Source organism: Ananas comosus, linkage group 12 (genome assembly GCF_001540865.1).
Source record: "Ananas comosus cultivar F153 linkage group 12, ASM154086v1, whole genome shotgun sequence".
NCBI lineage: Eukaryota > Viridiplantae > Streptophyta > Magnoliopsida > Poales > Bromeliaceae > Ananas > Ananas comosus.
In genome coordinates, this window is record NC_033632.1 from 5001702 (window position 1) to 5020097 (window position 18396).

The 18396-nt window shown below is 32.9% G+C and overlaps 1 protein-coding gene across 1 annotated transcript; it reads left to right on the plus strand.

The window, feature by feature from the left end:
- On the plus strand, positions 710-9642 carry LOC109718672 (bifunctional purine biosynthesis protein PurH). The gene is made up of 13 exons (XM_020245013.1): positions 710-1110; positions 1727-1815; positions 2307-2374; positions 3020-3095; positions 3504-3600; positions 4445-4547; positions 4651-4784; positions 4871-5048; positions 5141-5298; positions 7152-7361; positions 7677-8024; positions 8254-8380; positions 9143-9642. The coding sequence occupies exons 1-13, from the start codon at positions 997-999 to the stop codon at positions 9292-9294; spliced, it is 1854 nt and encodes a 617-aa protein (XP_020100602.1). The 5' UTR covers positions 710-996; the 3' UTR covers positions 9295-9642.

The window sequence follows — 18396 nt, forward strand, 5'->3', positions numbered from 1 at the left end:
AGCTATTTCAGGAATAGAGTTAAGTTAAGGGTTAAAGTGGGATTAAAGTTTTTTTGTGTTTGGTTGGGGGTTGGAGTTAGTCTAGAATAATGAAAAATAGTGTTTGGTTAGAGTAGGTGGGATAAGAAGATAATGATTGATAAAGAAGGGTAATGATTGGTTGGAGCAGGTGGGATAAGAAAGATAGTGAGTTATTATAAATAGAAAATAGTGTTTGGTTGGAGTTTGGCGGGGTTAGCTAACCCGGGATAATTTATTAGAGATGGGATTAGCTAACCCCACCCATTTTTTTGGGTGTTTGGGAATAATATGGGGGTTAAGGGGTTATTCCACCCCTTAACCCCCATCCCTTAACCCCCAACTAAACAAGGGCTAAAGAGCCCATTAGCAGCATAAAAAATTTGAATCATTCCAAAATGGGGTTATGGATAAACTCTAGTGGGATAATTTTATTTTATTTTTTTTCTGATTGCGGCAGCTAGATTTTTTTTTAAAATAACCTTCAAAAATATTATAATTGGTTTAATAACGCTATAAAAAAATATTTAGTTAAATAATTCTTCTTTAATTTAGTTAGTGTGGAAGTTAACGTAAAAATAGTATTTTCAATATTAACGTCCACAGAAGGTCTAAACCGAATATAAATTTTTATAAGGTTATTTGGACAAAAAGTCGTTTTTGAGTCGAGGCCTTTAAACCCCTCTTTCCCGGCTACATTCCCTATCCGTCCCCCCCTACTCAATCCATCACCGCTCCACCGCCGCCAACGCCAACAACGCTTCCGACGACGCGTCTCTACACCGCCTACAGCCGCCTCTTCTCCTTCTCCTTCTCCTTCTCCTTCTTAGGGTAAAAACAAAACCAACCCCTCTCTCTCTCGATTTCCTCCTCTAAAACCAAACGAACCTCTCTTCCCCCCCTCCCTCACCCTCTTTCTAGGGTTTTCGAGGGTATATCTCGTCTCTCTCTCTCTCTCTCTCTCTCTCTCTCTCTCTAATGGCTGCTATTCTCCGCTCCGCCACTCCGCTCTTCAACGGCTGTCGCGGCTGCTGCTGCTGCTCCGCCTCCGGCGACGGCGGCGCTGCTCGACTCTCTTCAGCGCCCGCCAAGGTTCCCTCCTCCTCCTCCTCTTACAGATCCCTGCTTCTGCTTCTGCTTTCAGAGATGACAGCCCTTTTCGGAAACGCAAACGCGTCACGAAAGTCTGATGCTTTTGCTGCTGCAGCGGCAGTCGTCTTCTTGAGCCTGGTGTTTCTGCTTCTGCCGATTTTGTGCAAGTTTTTTATTTCTATTATTATCATGCTTCTCGCTAGAAGCAGCATCACTCCGAAGCGCTTTCGGATTTTTCTAGCTTCTTAAAGCACGAAAGCTGGTGATTTTGGTAATTACGCAATCCCAAACTAGGTCTAGCAACGCTAATAGGTACTTTTAATTCGAAATCTTCGGGGATGATTTATGTTTTTATATTTCTCTGTCCTTGATATGATCATTCTGGTTAGAAAAACCGTGCGTTTATGCCTTGTTGTTCTATGTTGATAGCGTCTCTTTTGAAATATTTGGTTGCTGTTCTAAAAGTTTGTTCCTTTTTCTCGATAATTGTAATTCAATTTGTTCATGCATAAATCGGTGTTGATAACTTCTCTTTTAAACTGTTTGATTGCTGCTCTAAAAGTTTGTTCTTTTTCTCGAAAATTGTAATTCATTTATCTTCTTTTATATTTGCAAGGTGTCTTGCATTGGAAGCTTGAGCTCGGCTCGAATTCGTTCAAGAGTGTTTGTTTCCAGCATCTCTTCGATGGAAGCATCCTCGTCACAGTTAAGTGCTTGTCTAGTCCTGTTATTTCGTGCCCATTTTACTATTATTTTCTTTTGGTAAAAATTTATGTAGCTATATTTTCTTTCCGACTGACGCTCCTTCAACTTATATCTATTTTGAGTCATTTGGGTCGTTCGAATTGGAGATTTTGTTAAAATTAACAGCCCCATTAGCTATTATAGTTGTTAGTTAATAACTAAAACCATGCTTTCTTAGGCTGAAAATTAGTTCAGAGCTATAAAATTTGATGAGATTACTCGTTAATTTCTCAAAATCCGCAATTAAAATCACTCAGATTAAAACAAATCAAAGTTGGGGTTGTCAAATAAAAAATAAAAAGAGAAGAAAGTTTGAAGGCCTTTTGAAATGGCCTATGGTTGAGGGGTTGTTCGTGCAATTTTACTTTCTATTTCCACTGGATAAATTTTACTACAGAAATTATGTTCCTAAACGATCTTTCTTGTGTATCTTTTCTTTTGCTTTTTTGTAGAATACCCAGTGCTAGCAACACCCAGCCTATGACTAGTACAACTATGGAGGCTCTACATATTTCTCCTCGTAAGTTTTTTTTTTTTTAATTTTATTGTCATATCAAGATGTTAAAGCTAAATAGTACCTTCTTAGATATTTTTAGTTCCGATTGTTTAACTTATTATAATTATATTGGCTTAAAGCAATATTAGATGGTGAGTACAGAAAGTATATTGTGCTTCATATGCCAAACAATTCCTAGAGTAAGCTCGGCAATCCATCTTACTAGAAACCAATCCCACGTATCGAGCAACGTTTTCATTTATAGTGATGGAGTTGTTTACTATTAATTAAGAAGCCAAGTTTTTTTACCTTTTTTCTAAATATTTAGTAATTCTTATGTCAATTAATAAGATCTCCATTTTTGCAGCTAGGTGATTCCTTTTAAAATTGACCACTAAAAACCTAATTCATCTGGAATTTCTTTGTAACGGGTATAGATGGAAATAAATGTTTCCAAAGTTTTGGTGAATACCATCATTACTTGTTGAACTATTAGATTATGCAATTCTTGTTGAATTTTTTGTTTGCTAGCACTTAGTTTTTCATTCTATTTTTAGAAACTTAAATACTATGTCATAGTCCTAAAAACTAGTGCATCTACTTTTTGACCCCTTTAAATTTCTATATTTCCGTGACTATGCAATGTTTATATTATTGTATATTTTACAGGTCCGAAGCAAGCATTGATATCATTGTCAGATAAGACAGATCTTGCTTTCCTTGGAAATGGTCTCCAAAACTTAGGGTGAGTGCACTTACCATTTAATTTGTTTTATACTTTGCTACACAAGATAAATCTTTGAGTTAAAGTTTTGCAAAATTTTCCAACTGTTGGGAAAGGATTAAACCGGTCTATTTGTTGTGGTGAACAATTTATCAGTTAGTTTGTTTAAAGCATATGCTTATGTTTGTTGACTCATATTTTAGAAGACTAACTTGATAATGTCTTTCAATGCAATAATCTTGATGTTCTGATGAATCAGTTCTTTATTTTAAATCTGCTATATTTCTTGTTTCTTCAAGGTTCATTATTTGGCTGTCTGTTGTCATCACTCTAGTTATAATAAAGGTGAATTATTAGCAACAAACTTGTAGTTTGCAACTTTGCAGGCATATGTTATGATAAGTTTCTTATGAAGAGCATTCTCTGCAGTTATCATATTGTCTCAACTGGCGGGACTGCATCTGCTTTAGAAAAAGCTGGAGTTACTGTCACGAAAGTTGAAAGTATAACCAATTTTCCAGAAATGGTGAATTTTATAATCCTATGTTTTTTGACTTCTACGTTATCTGAGTTTTGTTTTTTGTTTTTTACTTGTTACTTACAACTATGATGAATATTGATCTATTATTGTACATTTCTCTTGCATATGGGCTCTGTTGGATCTTTCGACTACTTGTATATTTGTGATGACTATGAGTGTTAGGTTATATAGATGACTGGCTTTATGTTCATTTATTTTCTGATAAATGAATTTTTAGAGGCCTCATTTTTTAATAGCTTTATCTTGGTCATGTTGTCCTATGCTGTGTTTAGCTATGGTTTTCTTTATTTGGCTGCTAATATGGAGTTTCCGTGTGTTAGAAATTTTGCTTATCGTTTAGGAGCAATTTAGAACTTGTTGTTTCTAGTCAAGAGAGCTACTGCACTAGCGATGCTTGGCTGGTTGATTATTTTTGCTTTCTAGTTTTTTGATCTTATGATGATTAGCTTTCAAAATCGATAACTGTCGTTTCTAATATGTTCTATTTATCATTGCTGATTATTTGCTGCTGCTGTTCTTTTGCTACTGTATGAGATCTACTAAGGTGCCTACGAGATTGGGAAGTCCTTTTACCCTGAAATGTTACAATCTAATGCAAATCTCATTTTTTATGATCTTGAAGTTTGGTAGTTCTAGATCTCTTGGATTGTACATGTAGCGTGGTCGGTTGCCAATAGCATATACAAAAGTGATTTTTCTGTGAATTAGAAGTGATTGTGTTTGTACTATAACTGTCTGTATATAGAACTAGCAACTGCTTTCTTTTGATAAATGTATAATATACTACTCATTTGGAACTTATGTGTTTATAATTGATTTTCTCCTGCAGTTAGATGGTAGAGTGAAAACTTTGCATCCTGGCATACATGCTGGTATCCTTGCTCGAAGAGATCAAAAGCATCATATGGAAGCCTTGGATAAGCATAACATTGGTGAGTTTTCTATGGCTTTTCTATGCATTTAATCTTTGTTCGTTTTCTTCTCATGACCTAATTTTTTGTTTTTTTCTTGGTATGAATGAAATAAATTATTCAGGTTTATTCGATATAGTGGTTGTGAATTTGTACCCATTCTACGATAAAGTTACTTCTATTGGTGGAGTTACATTTGAGGATGGGATTGAGAATATTGACATTGGTGGTCCTACCTTGATCAGAGCTGCTGCTAAGGTTACTGTTTGAACTTTTAAGCTTAGTAGTATCTCCACGCCTTTTCATTTTCTAGCTTAAATATGATAACAGGTATTTCTAAACAGAATCATGCAGATGTTTTGGTTGTGGTTGATTATAAAGACTATCCTGCAGTCTTAGAATTTCTACAAGGGCAGCAAGATGATCAGGGTTTTCGCAAGAAGCTGGCGTGGAAGGCTTTCCAGCATGTTGCTTCTTATGATTCAGCAGTTTCAGAGTGGCTGTGGAGGCAGTCGGCAGGAGGTAAGAGTTATTATTGTCCATATCTAGCTTGCACTTTATATGCATATAATTAGCACAGTATCATCTGGTAACGCAATTAATTTTATTTGTAGGAGATAAATTTCCCCCCAACCTAACAGTGCCTTTATCCCTGAGGTCTCCACTTCGATATGGAGAAAATCCTCATCAAAAGGCTGCATTTTATGAGGATAAGAGTCTTTCCGTGGTGAATTCTGGAGGTATTGCTACTGCTACACAACATCATGGGAAGGTAAGAAAAATGCCCACCGTATAATAGATGTAGCCTGAATTATTATGGTGATCTATATTTGATTTGCTTTTGTTGTTTCTTAGTTTAAATTTTGGTTATGTTGTGAAACTTGCGAGAAGGAAATCTATTAATACAAATGTGCAACCTATTATCAGCTCAAGAAAGAAATGAACATGCTTATATAATGTATTAATTGAATTTTCTATGAAGCTAATATCTTTTTAAAGTACTATAGGATAATAATTAGATCATATTAGGTCAACTTGCACCACTTATCTTGTAAAAGTAGATATATACATAAGGATTCATTTACAGGGGGACCCTGTATGTGATTTTCAGCTTAGGGCCCGTTTGTTTTGATGTAAGTGGAGTGATGGAACTCAAGTTCCATCACTTCCGTTATTTATTTTGGTGTAAGTGAAAAATATAATATAACTCAAGTTAGCTCCACTTCACCTACTCTCGACTTCCTCCTCTAAAGTGCCGAACTCGACTTCCACCACACTCAACCTCCTCTAAAAAATTAATTACACAGTAAAACCTATACTCTACTTCCTTTATAATGGGTTAGAATTACCTTATTTATAATAAATTAGGATTACCTTTAAATAATAATAAAAAATTTAATTATATAATAGGTTAAATTTTATAGTGGTAAATTTACTACTATATTTAGGAGATAATAGGATCCACTTACATCAAAACAAACAACGGAACTCAAAAAACTAATTTTACCAGCATCAAGTTACATCAAAACAAACAGAAGAAGTAATTGAATTTAACTTTCAGACTGTATGAGTTACATCAAAACAAACAACAAAAAAATAATCACACTTCAAGGAAACTCAAAAACCACTACATTTGACTTACGTTGGATCTACAGATTCGTCAATCCAAACGCCCCCTTAATGGCTGGAATGTGACAGGCTAAGCAGTATCATCAATTTTTGGGAAAGTTTTAAGAACTTAAGCATGTAGAGAAAACATTGATCTAGGGGCTATCTCTTTGTAGTTCCTTCTACGTTAAATTCAGTTGCAGAAATGTCATATACTAGTGTCTTTAGAATCAAGTATGTGTCTCCGAAAGTATTTGACAGCCTAATGCAGTTCTAGTACTGCTTGAAACAGATATTCAACAAATATGTGGCTTCCATTGTTCCTGTCTCAGGGGTTTTGCTTTCCTTTTTCCCCTGCTTTTCTGCTAAGAGACTACCATGACATAGTGCTAGGGATTTAATACAAGAAGTTTCGTCCTAACTATATTAAGAAATTTTCCTCTAACTGCTTGCTTTTTTTTTTTTAGTCACTTGATTGTTAATTTTGCAAGAGAATTTGACTTACATGGGCTTGTCTTGCCTATATCAACTGAACTTACGCAACTTTCTGATTATGTTTGACCTATTTAGTAATAGGGATCATGGTGCTTGGAATATTTACTTGCTATGAAATTCATTTTGTTTAACATATCTACCCTGCTTAAGTATCAATTACTCATATTGTATTAGGATGCCAATATTTATCTTACCATTGTAGTAAGATGTGAAAGGTGAAAGTTTATTTATCAGAGTACATTAGTGAATAGTTAAAATTTCTGAGCATTTTGGTTCATTTTGATTTGTTCCCTTTATCTTCCCATGAATTGGAATTATCAGCACTCTTTGTGTCTTGTTATTGTTATAATAAATGCATATTATTAGAAAATATAGTTGGGTTCCTTATAGGTAAGGCATTTGAGTGTGGGTTAATCAGAGATCTTTTGATTCTGTCCAATTAAGATGTTAGCATCTCATAGAAGCATATCTATAAAACCAACTTTTTGGGTTTCTGGCATTATCCTCCTCTTCATTCTACAGGAAATGTCTTACAATAACTATTTAGATGCGGATGCTGCTTGGAATTGTGTATCGGAGTTCAAAAACCCCACCTGTGTCATCGTGAAGCATACAAATCCATGCGGAGTAGCATCTCGCCAAGATATTCTTGAGGCATACAGGCTAGCTGTGAAGGCAGATCCTGTTAGCGCATTTGGTGGAATAGTTGCCTTTAACACAACAATTGACGAGGTGCGCAATTGAGAATACGTTTGTTTTAGGGTAAAATCTAATCAGTTGTCCCTGATCTTTCAATTGTTACCTCTATTATTTTGTTACAATTTTAAGTGGACAACTTGGTTACACGAAATAATCGATGTTACCTTCCTAATTGTAACTACTGGTTGTGGGCATCAGATTGAAACCTTGTAAAAAGAGTGGGGACCCTATTGTGACAATCGAAAGAATGTGGCATCGAATTGAAAGCTCATGAATCTGCAATTTACTCTTTGTTTACTTCTTCAAATCTTACTAGTTTCTCTTCGTATACTGATATTTGATGTCTAGGATCTTGCGAGGGAAATCCGAGAATTTAGGAGCCCAACAGATGGTGAAACTCGAATGTTTTATGAGATAGTGGTAGCACCTAAGTACACAGAAAAGGGTCTTGAGGTCTTACGAGGTAAGTCGAAGACTTTGAGAATCCTTGAAGCAAAAAAGAGTGGAAGTGGGATGCTCTCTCTCCGGCAAGTTGGTGGCGGTTGGTTGGCCCAAGAGTCTGACGATTTAACCCCTGAAGATATTAAATTTAATGTAATGTCTCAAAGAGTTCCACAAGAAAATGAGCTTTCTGATGCAAAGTTTGCATGGCTTTGTGTCAAGCATGTTAAGAGTAATGCCATCGTAATAGCCAAGGTTGGTTTGTTTCTTTACTTCATCATTACGTGCTATTTTGTGATAGAAGATATTGCCTGATAAATAATAAAACATAATTAGTGTATTACAAATTAGTTTCCTAAAGTATGAGATGAAAAGTTGTTCTAGTTTGTCACTGTTATACAATTATTTTTCCAATCAGTTCTTTTTGGATTTCATTTTGATCTGTTTTAACTATAATGGGCCTTGAATAATGGAATCACTGCAGAATAACTGTATGTTGGGAATGGGAAGTGGGCAACCAAATAGATTGGAGAGCTTAAGAATTGCTTTTCGGAAAGCTGGCGAAGAAGCTAAGGGAGCCGCTCTGGCCAGCGATGCCTTTTTCCCATTTGGTAAGGGAATTTTTTATAGACAGTTTATTGTTAATTAATAGATACAATTATTCTTGACATCGATAGTAATGCATGCTTGTTTGGAAAATTTTTTGGATGTCCTGGCCCTTTTTATGTCTGCCAAAGGTTTCAATGGTGATGTCATAGACAGAAAATTTGTAGATTCAATTGTGGTATTAATCGTTTGGATTGCCTTTAAATGAAGAATTTTATTTCTCACAAGCCTGTTCTTTATGCTTTGAACCGTAACAAAATAAACAATTGGAAGGTTTCTTTTCAAAGGTTGCATAAACAGCTTGAAATTTTTATGGTGGCCAACGGTAGTATAAACAGCATCCTACTTTTAGGTATTTCTGGTGGCATACACTGTTCGATTTGGCTTGGTTTTTGAATAAAAATGGACTGAACCAGAACTAGCGATTGTCAGGAAAAAAACGAACTGAAAATCGGACAAAGAGGAATAAAATAAGGAACCATAACTAGAGCCAAAGCCGAACTGAAATAGTTGGCTTTATTTTGATTCTGTGGTTTATATATTTGTTAGCTACAAATAGTGTCGCGAGCAGTTTATATATATGATAAAACGAAACTGGTTTGGGCCGACTCTGTTCGAAGTGCTTTTCCTTATTAGGAAACTGAAAATTGAACTAGTGTGAGTATGAGTGGCGGCTTTCATTCTGTTTGTTTTGTAATCAGCGCTTTGCTTTCTCCTGCTTATTACTGTGTTTGTTATAAAAATATTCACCCTTGTTCAATTGACAGCGTGGAACGACGCAGTTGAAGAAGCGTGCCAGAATGGCGTAACCGTGATCGCCGAACCGGGCGGGAGTATGCGGGATAATGATGCTGTGGAATGTTGCAACAAGTATGGGGTGGCTCTTCTCTTCACCAATGTGAGGCATTTTAAGCATTAATATGCATGGAGAGATTCCCTCAACTATAAGCTATATAGTGATTAATAGCTAAAGGTATTAATTCTAAAGAAACCGACTCAAATAACTCGAATCAAAATAAATGAAAATTGAGGGGAAGTTAGTGAAAAAAAAAGAAAGAAATACTTTTCATTGGCCTATTTCAAAATGGCCCTGCAGTTGCTCCGCCTCACATTGTGTGGCTCTAATAAAATCTATGAATTATAAGCATGTCCTGGCAAGGATTCTATGTATTTGGAATCATAAATTTTGGTGGTTTAATGTTAAATGCATTTTCTTTTTGTCAAATTCATAAATTATTGAATTCATGCATTGTTTTTAACTTAATTATGGGACTGTTCTTATGGGGTAAACATAGTCCTCGTGAGTTTTAACTCATTTGCATGTTGTGGCTATGTGATTTAAAAAGTTAGAATTTGTTATATTGAGTAGTATCTTCTTTGTACATTACGTTGTTTCAGGACCATAGATGACTAGCGATAGGTATGTATGTAACATTTTCTATTCAAAGGTTGGTAAGAAGGGGTGGAAAATATTGTGAACTGAGAAGTGATTATTATAGTAATTAAGTTTAAACAAATTAAGAATGAATTTGATAAACTTTCTAATTAATTTGACTAATAATTTGTAATTTTAAAATAAAAAATTTAGGCGGTGTTTGTTATCTTTACCAATTTTTTTATTTTTTAAAGTACTAATTTTATGTAACTTTTGGTGTTATATGTTAAAGGAAAGACCTGTTTTTTTGTTATTATATTTGATGAGTTTATAATACATTCAGTCAAGGTTAATGTTATTTTATTTTAAAAAGTATTATTTGATAAAAAGTTGTTTTCAAGCTTTTATTGTTTGTTCCCAAGTAAACACTTCGAATAAATAGATTACAATTAATCTATTGTACCCCTCCTACATCTTTGGACAAACAAAATTTTATTTAACCGACCGTCCCTAGAGCAAGTGTCCCTAGAGCAAGTGGCAAAGGGTTTGGTGGTTGGTACCCGAGACCTAAGTTCGAATTCTAGTTGATTCACATTTCTAGCTAAGTTTATTTCTAAATGAAATAAATGAAGCGGGTAGCATGCTACCTTTATCTCAAAAAAAAAAAAAAAAATCTATTTAGAAAATAAAAAATAAATAAGAAATCCAACGAGGCCAAGGCTTTCTCTAGCATCATTGTATTTTTAATATTTTTTAAATAGAATTTCTATATGAATCAGTACAGGATTTGCTTGGTAATAAAAACTGATGAAAACTGGGGAGCTCCTTTTTTTTTTTGCTTTCAAGAATTTTTTTTTTTAGTAAAGTTGTAATCCATTCCTTATTTAGTAAATTTTTCTTAGTGTACAAATCTTCGGTCCAAAGGCCAAAAATAATAAGAACTATGAAATGGTGCTTTTAAAATCCTAGGAGTTCAAATATATATATATATATATATATATATATAGAGAGAGAGAGAGAGAGAGAGAGAGTTGAACTGGAATGCTATCGGTAGCAAACGGACTCCGTTGTCACCCATTTGTTTTCGATGATGGAGCCTCCGAATCGACGATAGGTACCGTTGGACATGATTTATACCACTTAAAGTATTTAGAAACCAAATTTCAAATATCGATATCATTGACCTAATTAACAAAGGGTTTCAAAATTTACAATTTTAATGATAGATATGAGGTGTTTTCTCGTTTAACGATGTAAAGTTATTCAAATCAATTGAATATTGGTTAGAAAATTCTTTAAACTATTTAAAACAAGATCTATACTTTCGATCTTGATTATAAAATTCCTATCATCACTTTTTAGAGGATATTCATTCTCAGCCGTTCATTTTTGCGCCCACCTGATGGACAAGAGAATAATATCGAAAAAGTATGAAATTTGATTTCTAGATACTTTAAGCGGTATAGATCATGTTCAATGGTGTCGATCATTGATTTGGAGGCTCTATCATCAAAAACAAATAGATGGCAACGGAGCCGGTTTGCTACCGATAGTATTCCAGCTCAACTATATATATATAAATAAATATTATATATATATATATACTATTAAATATAATATATAGTTGATCTGGATGCTGTCGGTAGCAAACTAGCTCCCATTGCCACCAATTTATTTTCGATGATGAGAGCCTTTATAATTTGGATGATAAGCAACCGTTGAATAGCACTCTATACCACTTGAATATGCTAGAAATCAAATTTCAAATTTTGTCAACATCATCACCCTAATGATCAAAGGATTTCAAAAGTTATAATTTAATTGGTAGTATGAGGGTTTTTTTCATTTAACGGTCCTTGTTAAGCTATCCAAATCAATTGAACTGTGGGTTACAAAATTCTTTAAACTATTGAATAAGATTCTATACTCGTCGATCTGGACCGGATGGACTTGATTACAAAATTTCTATCATCACTTTTTAGAGGAATTCATTTTCGAGACGTTCTTTTTACGCCCACTTGATGGACACTGAGACCATATCGAAAAATAAAATTGATTACTAGATACTTCAAGTGGTATAGAGTCATATTCACGGTGTCACATCATCGATTTGGCAGGCTCTGATCATCGAAAAACAAATGTCGGTGGTAACGAGTCATTTGCCCTATCGATATATTCTAGCCTATATATATATATATATATATATATATATATATATATATATCATATATATATATATATTATAGGTGGCTATCTGGCTATCGGGAAACTCGGAGCCTTTTGTGCTTCCACGCTTCTTTTCACTGTGCGACTTTCGAATTCGTCGATCAGGGCTCCGTTTAATCATGTCTAGAGATTTGAAGTACTAGAAAATATTTTTATCATTTTTCCGATATATTTGGCCTAGTATCGAATGGCGCTCAAAAAGTAACAATTCCGATGGTCGTAGTGCAGCCGATTTGCAAGGTTTAGGGGTTTGTAGAAATTATCCAACATGTGACAATTTTGATAGAAGAATTCTTTTATACTATATAAACAAGATAATATCTCTTGAGTTAAATTTTAATGTCATATTATCACATCTTTGATAAGATTTTTTATTTTCAGCCAGTTGATTTTAAGCCCTTCGTCCATAGGCCATGATATCTTAAATCATAAATTTATTTCTAGCGCTACTTCAAATACTCTGAGATAGTTAACCGAGCTGACGACGATCAAAAGTCGCAAGTCGAAACATGAGCTTGAAGCACGGAAGGCCTCTGGCTTCGACATGCAAATAGATAGCTCATCATGATTATATATATAGATTTAATCTTATATATTGAGCTAGATACTTTTAAAAAGCAACCAATTCTTGAGAATGCCTATACTAGAAGTTTATAGCTTCTACTGGATCTCCGTAATTTGATTATTAATACTTGAGATCAATACTATATCACCTAACCAACAACCAAAACTAACCACCATACTTCTCAACCTCACAAAAATATACATCAATCCAATGACTAACATCAAATGACCTTCATGAGCTGTTTGGGAGACTTCTTACTAAGCTACTAATATAATTCTAATAGACGAGAGAGAGAGAGAGAGAGAGCGAGAGAGAGAGAGAGAGTAAAGGTAGTGTGCTATTATGGGAGTATAGCAACGATAATTTATATAATTCTAATTTCACCTAATCAATTAGTTTAGACTTAGGTCTTAATATCTTATTCTATTAATATTTCCTCTCATTTTCTTCTTTTTAAACTTAATATCTCTAATTTCTCTTCCATTTCATCACTATGCCAATATTAATTAAACAATTGAATAGAAGAGTTAGAACATTTAACTAGGGTAAGAGCTTTGAGATCGGGTATAAAGAGGTGCGATAGATGATTTATCCCCCCCCATTTATAACCCAACAAAAAAAAAATTGTGGGACTGTTGATTCCCACCCGGGTCTTCCTATAGATTGTTCCCACCCCGGGTAAGAGAGACAGAAAGACGAGAGAGAGAGATTTTTATTTTAAATTTAAATTTAAATTTTTAAACATTATAATTTTAAAATTATAAATTTTAAAGTTTAATTTTTAAATTTAATATTTTTAAATTTTAAATTTTAAATTTGTTACTTTTAGTTTTTAAATTTTAAATTTGCTATTCTATATCTTTGAAATTTAAATTTAGTCTTAAATTTAAAATTTGATATTTAAAATTAAAAATTTGAAAATTAAAATTTTAAATTTTAATTTCAAATTTTAAAATTTAAAAGTTAAAATTTTTAATTTTTATTTTAAAATTATAAGTTTAAAATTTAAAAATTTAAATTCAATTATAAGGGTAATATCATTATTTTCTATTTGTAACTAACAACTATTCCTCTTATTCCTAATAACCATCCAAACACAATTTTTTTATTTCCAGCTTATACTCACATTTTCATCCAAACAAAAAAATACCTTTGTTTTTATAAAAATTCATACTTGTATCTATCCCCGGTATAACTAGTTCCTACTAATTCCCGAACCAAACGAAGCCAGGAGCACAAGACTGCTGTGCTCATAATAGTACAATAGTTCTACTCTATATATAGAGAGTTGGGCTACTGTGGCCCTTGTACTCCTAAGTTTTTAACTATCTATTAATTTTGATGTATGGTTAGGATTAATATTTCATTTCTTTCATTTCTGTTTTAATTTTTCTTCTTTTGAATTTCTCTCCAATTTCTCTTCTCTTTCTCATCTTAACCATCTATTATAATTGATAGATGGTTTGAAACTTAGCAGCACAAAAATTGTTGTGCTTCTAATAGTATAATAGTTCTACTCTATATGAGTATAGAACTCTTCATACTCATAAATTGGTGTGTGTGTGTGTATATATATATATAGAATTGAGCTCCTATGCTTTTAAAAAGTACAAATCATTGGTGCTTGTAAGTTTTCGGCCCTTGGATTAAGGGATGTGCGGTTAGGATGATATGGGCCTCCTAGGGTTGAGTGGGTGGTTGGTTGAATAGTATAATCTAACGGGTGAAAATGATTAAAGATGTAAATCTAACGGTAAAAAATTTACAAGCACCATAGCCGAATTATATATATATATATATATATATATATATATATATATATATATATATATATATATATATATATATATATATATATATATAATGTACAGCTACTATGCTATCGGAAGCATAGAAGATCTGATGCTTCCAACTTTTTGACCATTGAATAAAAAATTATACGGTTTGGATGATTGCGGTTCCCCCAGGGTTTAGTATCCCTAGGGTTGAGTGGTCTCCACAGGTTAATAGTATTAATCCAAAGGTTAAAAATAATTAAAGGGATTGATCTAAGGACCAAAAAATCGGAAGCACCAGATTCTCTATGCTTCCGATAGCATAGTAGCTCTACTATATATATATATAGCTTTCCAGTTTAGCAACAATTAAGATGGTAGACATATAAGCTTTGAGCATGCGCGTGCCGAGAAAGATTAATAGTTGAATGATAACAGTAAAGAAATATTAATTATATGCAATTAGAGAGACGAAATGAGAAGTGAGGGATTGAAGCTGCAGCAATTTATGCTTTCTTGCAATTGCTGGCACAATTGCGACGGCGGGTTCTTGCACGCCCGCCACCGCACGCACGTGCGTACGTCTCGCGCCACCGCCGCATTCTCCACAGACAATCGTAAGTCCGCTCCGCACATGCCAACCTCCCCCCCCCCCGACCATTTCTCTCGCCAGCCGCGGTCGCCTCCGCTGCCATCTCCTCCACCTCATTCTCCGCCACTGCCGTCGCCCCCACCGCCATCCCCTCCGCCATCCCCTCCGCCACATTTTCCACCTTCGCCGCCGCTCCCACCGCACTTTCCACCTTCGCCGCCTCCCCCAGCGTATTCGCCTCCACCGCCGTCAAATGTGTCACAAGTACCGCCGAGTCCGGTGGTCCTCTGAGTATAGGAATGATCTGCTTCGTATTTTGCAGTACAGGTGAATTCTTTGCTACTTCTTTGCTTGTGTGTTTGGTTGTGTGTGTGTGTTTTGTGCTCGAAAGAATTTGTTATTTCTTTTTATTGCAATATATCTTGCTTGTTTAATTGAAGGGTGCATGGTTGGATTGATTCCGCGTGATTTTGCATTTTGTTATTTAAATGTTGTTGCTCTTTTCATCCTAAAATAATTATAAAATGCTATCTGTGCACTTATTCATGAGCGTAAATATTACATCTCCACTATTTTAGAATTAACAGAGCCGAAAATAAATTTTTAGTTAAAAAAAATTAGATAAAACTAGAATAAAAGAATCTTGGATGAACGAAATGTAAAATCTATATTTATGCTAGGAGCGGATTTGGCAACATTGCCCAAAGTTTGGTTTGAGCAAACACTGACTATAATTTTACTATCTTATTTAATGATAAATTTTATAATATAATAAAATTTAACATTATATAAATATTAAAAATAGCTTTTGTTTATGTACCTCCTCACTACTATTAAATTTTTAAAACATATTTTTCTATTCCGAAAATACTCTTTTAAAACATCTCCCATTAGTAAACCCTTAAGATTTTTAGGATATTTCGTAAAAAAAATTTAAAATCATAAAAAAGCATTTTATCTGCAAGCAATATGTTAGATTTTTTTTAAATTTTAAAAGGCATTCTAGATATACTCTCCAAAATTTATAATAATTAACACAGACCACAAATCACAAAATGACCGGCCATCAACGGATCGGACTCGAGGCGGATTTTTTAAAATCTAAATCCGAATTCGTCTGCAAATTCGAAATCCAAATCTAACAGATTTTAAAAATCTAAATCCAAATCCGAACCCGATAAAAAATTCGAAACCCGAACCTCAGCCCGAAAATCCAAATTTGAAATAATTATTTTTCTTTATCATATTTCAAAATATATTATATTAAATCTAAAATTTTAAATTACAAATTTAAATATTACATCAAACAATCAATTTGAGTTCGTGTTTAAATCGGAAAGAGCTAAAATTCATATCCGAATCTAAATTCGGCGGATTTTTATTTTTTATATTGGTATCTAAAACTATATCTATTTATCATCAGATATATTCGTTTAACGATTCGGATTTAGATAAAATTTTTGGTATTCATATTCATTGATGACAGGTCTACTTCCACTCCGCCTCAAGGAGGACTAGGACTATTATTTTACTATCCTATTTGGTGTAAACAAAGATAAAAAATAATAACTATTCTTAAGGTTAGAGTTTGTATGCACTTTGTTGAAAAGGTTGTAAGTTAATTACATGATTATTAAGCTTAATTTTGAAAATAAAATAAGCACATTCTGAAGGGAAAAAAAAAAAGAAAAAAGTGTGTCCCTAAAACTAGATAAAAAATATAAGAATGAGCCCAAAATGAGAAAAAAAAAAAATTTATGTGAGTTAATCTCCACAGTTTAGCATCAATAAAAAAATCAAGCTGATAGACATTAGGATCATAGCATAAAAAAATATAGAAAATAATAGACAAAAATAATCACACAGAATGCCCCTCAACTCACAGTGAAATAAATATATCTATTACCTTGTCTAGCCTCTTTGGAAACAAAAATTTCCTATTTAGCCTCCTTTTAAAAAATATTTCTAATCTAGCCTCATTTTTATAGATTAAAAAAAAAAAAAAGATAAATTAATACCTTTAATATATATTAATATATTAAGTGGGTGGAGATTTTGCATAATGTATAGTCGTATTATTCTTATTTTATGTCAAATGTTATTTTAAAATAATTAACTTTATATCAAATATAGTCATGTCAGTTCTATAATTAAATCGAGTGTGCAGTCAAGTTAAATTTTATATCAATTATAGTCAACTTTATATCATATCTAATGTATAGTTATATCATTTTTATTTTTACATAATGTATAATTATATTATTCTTATTTCATGTCAAATGTATAGTNTCAAATATAGTCATATCAATTTTATAATTAAATCCAGTGTGTAGTCAAGTCAAATTTTATATCAAGTGTAGTCAACTTTATGTCATATAAAATGTATATTTATATCACTTTTATTTTTATATAATGTATATTCGTATAATTTTTATATCATATCAAATGTGTAGTCAAGTCATATATCAAATATAATCAACTTATATCATATTTAATGTATAGTTATATTATCTTTATTTTTATATAATGTATAATCATATTGTATTTTGAGTGCGTGTTTTTATCAGATTTTTAATAATGTCATATATATATATATATATATAGTCAAATTAAGTACTAGTAATAATAATAGTAGTAATAATAGAAAATTATAATTTAATAATAATGCTATTTATTATTATTAATAAATACTTTTTTATTAATATTATAATAAAAATTAATTATTATTAAATATTAAAGAGATAGTGTATGTGTATGGGTAGAGAGAGAGAGAGAGAGAGAGAGAGTACAAGTACGTGTGTGTGTTGGTGGGGACTGGGGAGACAGGAGAGAGGGTGCTGCTAGGAAAGGGTCTGAAAGAGAGAGTAGGGATGTCTATCGGTATGGATACCCAAAATTTTATCCGAATTCGAACTTGAATAAAACGGATATATCCGATACTAAATGGATATGGATTCGGATATGGATATCAAAAATAGAAACCCGACGGATATGGATTTTGACCGTATTCGACACAAACCCGAACTCGACCTGAACCCGAATTTATTTTGTATTATATATATCTATACTATATATAAAAGCAAGCACATATTTTAAATTTCGGTCTGTCGACATACCCATTTTTTTGGTAGGAAAAAAATTAATTCCGCTTTCTTTACGTAAAATAAATAAATAAAAAAAGATAAAATCTCTATTTCTCTTTAATTTTCAAACAAAGTAATGCAATAAATAAAATGCATTCCTTTCCCCTTAGTTTAAAAAAAAAAGGCGGTTTTTTAGCCAGACAGCTGTATAGTTTTAAACTTTACGCACTAAAATATATATCATATCTATATCTATCTATCATATCTATAATATAGTGTCTATCTTTATTTCTTCTTAATTTATTTTTAAGTGTCATCTATAAGAGGCTAACCGTTTTTAAACCTATTCGTATTTAAAAAAAGACAACATCTTTATTACTCTTTTATTTTCAAACAAATTAAAAT